Raw genomic sequence first — 6,000 nt, 5'->3', positions numbered from 1 at the left:
TCTAATGCAGTTCTTCAGTCACCAGGGCATCAAACTGATCATATTTAAAAATCATCCATCTAACTTTGGTGTAATAAGACAGCAGAAAGCTGATCTCCTGTGGATTCCTCATAACCTATGACCACTTTCACTACTTGACCCCCCACTACAGACAGGTAAACCAGCATGTTTTTCAAATCTTCTCCTGCCACCTGTCACACTCTGGCATTCTGCAAATCACAAGATGCATTTCCCCCCCACCGCAGAAAGCCACAAAAGATTGACCAGGAGTTCCACACTTACAGTCAAAAATAGGTTTAGTGGAATGTCTTTAGTCACAGCTGTAAGCAGCGATACTGAAAACACTTAGCTTGCACATCTCCATGACAGTACAGAACGTCTCTTGGTTTGCAGAACCTAATTGTTTTTTTAAAAAAACCATGAGAAAATGACATCCTTGCAATTATTCACAGAATGGTTAGATTCCCTTTAACATAATGCTACTTTCTTCCTCCTTCACTTGCATGAAACAACTGAGCTCCTACCTTCGGCAGCTGGCAGTAGGAAACGGTGTTTAAATTATAAATAACCTCATTACTACTTAACTATATATACAAATAAAATGTATTAGCAAGTAGCTAGTTCCAAACTGGGATTCCTGGAATATAGCAAAAAAATAGGGTTTGAGCATTCAACGTTGTTATAAATCAATGTATGTGAAAAAGGGTCATTTGGCAGTTCTCAGAATGCCCTAGTTAGAACTGGCTACTTGCCTCTTTTGCCATCTTGAAAAAGATCACCTCAGCTATATACATATGTTTCATTTAAATTACACAGCAGTTCTTATCATCCCAGAGCCGCTTCCACGGACATCTCCAGCCATCAAGTCAAGTGTGGTATTTCAGGATGATAGGTACTGTAAGAGAGGGAAAAAACAAAACAAGTCTTTAAAACCATACATATACAAACCTAACATCGATCAGTGTCAGAGCTGCAGACGAGAAAAAGAAAAGGTTACTCGGCTTGTGTAGTAACTGTGGTTCTTCCAGATGTGTCCACCTATGGGTGCTCCAGTTCTGGTGCACATGCGCCTCGCAAGCCCTTGATCAGAGATTTTCTATTAGCAATGTCCGTTCAGTCCACACATGCGTTCTATACAAGCTCGTGCCACACTCCGGCATAGGGCTGTACGGGTGAACCACTTTCAGTTCCTTCTGTATTCGAACGTCCAACAAAAACGGAGGGGAAGGAGGACGGGAATGGAGCACCAGTAGGGAAACATCTCCAAGAACCAGAGATATTGCACAAGGTGAGTAACCTTTTTATCCTTTTCAAGTGGCAGCCTAATGCACGCTCCATTAGGTGACTCCCGAGCAGTATCCTCACCAGGAGCAGGGGCTTCAGAATCCAGTGCAAGACTGAAGATGGTACAGCAGAACCAAGCACTGCATCATATCCGATGGCATGAACCAAGGCATAGTGTTTAGAAGAGGCATGCACTGAGGTCCACTTAGCAGCTCTGCAGATCTCAGACACAGGAATGTTTCTGAGTAATGCTGTGGAACTTGTTTGTGATATGGTAGTATTATCCTTTGGGGTGGCAAAACACCAGCCGCATCATAGCAAGTGGTAATACACCCAGAGATCATCTCAAAAGTCTCTGTGAAGAGATCATGGACCCCTTTAATCTTTCTGCAATGAAGACAAGTATAGGTGATTTCTAAAGTTGCTTGGTCCAATCCAGATAGGAGGCCAATGCTCACTGTACATCTACTGTATGAAGGGAAGTCCCCTGCTGAGATTTATGTGGGTTAGGAAAAGGTACCAGCTGATGAATACACTGGTTAAGATGGAAATCCAACACCACCTTAGGTAAGAACTTTGGGTGTGGTCATAGTGAGACCTTGTCTTTGAAAAATATTGTAAATGCGGGGTCTGCCATCAAGATTCCAGTTTCTCCAACCCTATGGGCTGATGTGATAGCTACTAGAAAGGCCATCTTCATAGATAAGTGAAGCAAGGAGCAGGTTGCCATAGGTTCAAATGGAGGTCCCTTAAGGTATCAGAGTACCAGATTGAGATCCCAAGTCAGAGTAGGATCCTTAACCTGGGGATAAAGATTCCCCAGACCTTTAATAAATCTGAAGGACACAGGGTGCACAAAAGTAGAAACCCCTCTGGTGGGGAATGAAAAGCTGATATCGCAGTGAGATGAACCTTTGGGATAAATGATAAACCCAATTTTTTTAAAATCCATCAGATAATCCAAGACGGCCGACAGTAGAAAAGATTCAGGCACAAGGGAGTGATGGTGACACCAGTGGCTGAAACCTCTTCCATTTCTGAAGGTAAGTAATTCGAGTTGACGCCCTTCTACTGTTTAGAAGTAAAAACAGTAGACTTCTACAGTACAATCAAAAAAGCTAACAGAATGTTAGGAACCGTTGGGAAAGGGATAGATAATAAGACAGAAAATATCATAATGCCACAATATAAATCCATGGTATGCCCACACCTTGAATACCACATACAGGTCTGGTTGCCCCATCTCAACAACAACAACAAAAAGATACATTAGAATTGGAAAAAGTACAGAGAAGGGCAACAAAAATGATTTGTGGTGTGAAACAGCTTCCGTACAAGGAGAAATTAAAAAGACTGGGACTGTTCATTTTAGAAAAGAGACAACTAAGGGGATATAATAGAAGTCTACAAAGTCATGAATGGTGTGGAGAAAATGAATAAGGAAGTGTTATTTACCCCCTTCATATAACCCAATGAAATTAATAGGCAGAAGGTTTAACTCTAACGAAAGGAAGTACTTCTTCACACAATGCTCTGGAATTCATTGCCAGGGGATGTTGTGGAGGCCAAAAGTACAAATGGATTAAAAAAAGATTTAGGTAAGTTCCTGGAGGATAGGTCCATCCGTGGTTATTAGCCGAGATGGTCAGGGACGCAACCCCATGCTCTGGGTGTCCCTAAACCTCCAACTGCCAGAAGCTGGGCCTGGACAACAGGAGATGGATCAATCAATAAATTACCCTGTTCTGTGCATTCCCTCTGAAGCACGTGGCACCAGTCAGTGTCAGAAGACAGGATACTGAGCTAGATAGAACATTGGTCTGATCCAGTATGGCCATTTTTATGTTCTTATAATTCGTAATTCTTGTATTCCTGTCGAGCAGGTGAATTCTAATCCAATGAGCCATCTAGGAGACATGCTCGTTTACAAGCATCCTCCACCAGTGGGGGTTGGAAAACAAAAATTCCCAGTCCTTCGGGAAACATTTTATTTTTTTATCCGCCCCATTACAATTTGGCAGTATGGTGGCAGGAGTTTGCCACACAGTCTTTGCTGGAGCCAGGAATGCTTCATTAATGGGCAGTGCAACCCAAGTGAGTGTCGCCGACTGCAGAACATCCAGGAGCTTGTGATGTGAGTGTAACTTCCTCGAAAGGTATCTAGAGGGTGTCCACCACCCTTTTTACAAGGTCCTGGAATTGACTAAGAGCATCGCCATCGATGGTGGAGGCATGTCTGCCTCAATTGGAGGTGAAGATGAAAAAAATAGGGGCCTGAGTGGTAGTCTTTTTGTACGCCCTAGCTTCCTGTCCTCAAAGGCCTCCTTGTGTTGGGGGTTTGATGGAAGAGGATGTGGTACTCTAGTTTCCTGGTGTGGCGGAGCCAGAAATCTGGCAAATTGCTGCTGATAAGCGGCCAGTGGGGAGGCTGATATGGGAGAAGGGTTGGTACCCAGGACTGATCCCACCATCCCAGGCATGGGCAAGGAGCTTTGTCAAAGTATGGGTTCCAGTAATGAGGCAGAAGGGACTCCTGCACTGATAAGGAGAAGACTGAATGTCTCCTTCATTCTCTGTAATGTCCTCCAGTGGGCCCAGTAAAAAAGGGTAGAGAATCTTGTGGTACCAGGGAGCACTGGTCATCCAGAGACTGGCATCTTGCTACTGAGAGTCATTTGGAACCCATAAAGAGCAGGGACACTGGTTCGTTTAACACTGATATGTCGCTGAAGTAATGAAACACCTGCGGTACCGAGTTGGTCAGTGCTGATGCAGCAGTTGGCTTGGGCAGTACTGTAGGTTTGCAGTGCATAGGCACCGGGGCTGAAGATGTGTACTTTGATTTTGTCAGTACCAACAGCGCCAAATGGGAAGGCACCGCTGGTAAGTTTGAAATAGACAGTGCTGATCTGGAGGCAGCTGATACTGGGGCCCTGCCAGTGCCGTGTTTCTCTGAAGTGCTCTGGGATGTCCCTGGTCCACTGGTACCAGAGGAGAAATCTTTCACCTCTCTGGTACGAGTCGAGAGTCAAGACTTCTGACACTGTAGACCTAGCACAAGATCAGGACTTCTTGGGAGTTGGCTGCATGGTGGGAGAACAAGCTCCTCCTCTTCAGAGCCTTCCCTGAATCCCCTGAGATCTTCCCGCTCTTCGGCGAGACCTTAGCTGAAGTCGAAGGGGCACTGGATCTGCCTGGAGACAGATGTACGGGGCGGATGTCTCCAGACCTGACTTGGAAGTGAGTCAAAGGGAGCGCTCCGCCTGCAGCAGCTTCAGTTCGGTTCCCCATTCTTCTGAGCTCTAGATCTTAGAGCCAGGCGATAGTTACACCTCTGGGAGATATGGGATTCTCACAAGTAACAGATACATTTAGAGAGGCTGTCGCTGATTGAGATAGCCTACTGACAAGAGACGCAGCATTTGAAACCTGGTGAGCCAGGCATGCCCCCTGGATAGTTCCTTAATTGTGTGGTCCTGACTGGCCAAATAAGTTCCCCAGAAAAAATGGGAGAGGAAAAACTGAAACCTCTCACAGCTATTTAACTAATTCTGTATTAACAGCAACTAACCCTAATTAGAAACACGACATGAACTAAATAACTTCAAAACACACCGAGATGTGCACGAGGTGGACATGCTAGTGCTCTGTCTCAGGCCAAGGCAGGAGAGAAGGAAGTCAGAGTGGTGCTCCCACACAGCCCTGTATACCCTCAGCGTGCAGCACAAAATTGTGTAGAGTGTATGTGCGGGCCAAATGGACACTTAACGGAAAACTTCCGATCCAGGATTAGGGAGGTGTATGTGCACCTAAGGTGTAGTACCCATACGGACACTACTTGCAGAAGAACCAGATTTCCTTAGTCGACCACGGGACCGCAAGTGAAAGTTTATTTCCTTGTTCAAATGGATTCAGTTTGCATCCTCCGCAAATGCTACAGGGACAAGACCCCCTGCCTTTTTCATCCATTTCCAACTCCCCAAACCAAACCTGATGGGATTGTCCGTCAATGTCACTCCAGTTGCTAGCATTCCAGCTGTTGGCTCTAACTTTCACTTCCTGACTGTACATTTCAGCAGGATATCCTTAGGGACTATCTCATCAGGTTTTTGCTTACTGCCAAGGCGGGGTCTTGCATAAAGCTACACCTGTACCACTGCTCCTGCATGGATGGGAGAATTTTCTCCCAAGGTCAGCAGCACAGGAAGGGCCTTGCTGTTGTGCGGCCTCCTGGGGGCCCCTTGTTAAAACTCAGCCATTCCTCTCAGAGAAAGGGTGGAATGACTTCTCTGCGTCAGAGGAGCGCTCTCTCTGGTTATTGTTTATGTCACTATAGTGCCTAGAGCTCCCATTGCACTAGGTGCTATAGAAAACATACAGGACAGGGAATTTGCACTCTAAATAGACATGACAGGCTAAGAGTAGGAGGGGAAACAAAGGCACGGAGAGGGAAGTGACTTGCCCAAGATCACACAGGAAGGTCGGTGGCAGGGCTTGGAATAGAACCCAGCTCTGAATCCCAGTCCTATACTTAAGCCACTGGCCCACACTGCGTGCCAGAGATTATTATACAAGCCCCTTTTGAAGGGAGCTTTGTCTCGGAATAGAAAAACTGCCATAGATTACAGGTATTTTCAAACATTGTCTGAGAGAAGGTACCCCAGACCCTTTGGGTCTTCAGTCCATCTCCCTTCATCAGACTATGCAAGCTGATCA

At 45.6% G+C, this 6,000-nt stretch overlaps 1 protein-coding gene across 1 annotated transcript in view; it reads right to left on the bottom strand.

Annotated features, from left to right (window-relative positions):
• Positions 1 to 278: 278 nt before the first annotated feature.
• Positions 279 to 6,000, bottom strand: part of VAMP4 (vesicle associated membrane protein 4) — a 31,086-nt gene continuing 25,364 nt past the window's right edge. Inside the window, exon 8 of the mRNA XM_077824127.1 lies at positions 279 to 895. Coding sequence (XP_077680253.1) covers positions 867 to 895 — 29 coding nt within the window. The 3' untranslated portion in view covers positions 279 to 866. The remainder of the gene's footprint in view (positions 896 to 6,000) is intronic.

This window comes from Eretmochelys imbricata, chromosome 8 (assembly GCF_965152235.1).
Source record: "Eretmochelys imbricata isolate rEreImb1 chromosome 8, rEreImb1.hap1, whole genome shotgun sequence".
NCBI lineage: Eukaryota > Metazoa > Chordata > Testudines > Cheloniidae > Eretmochelys > Eretmochelys imbricata.
Note: the sequence above shows the minus strand (reverse complement) of the source record. Positions and strands in the feature narration are given on the sequence as shown.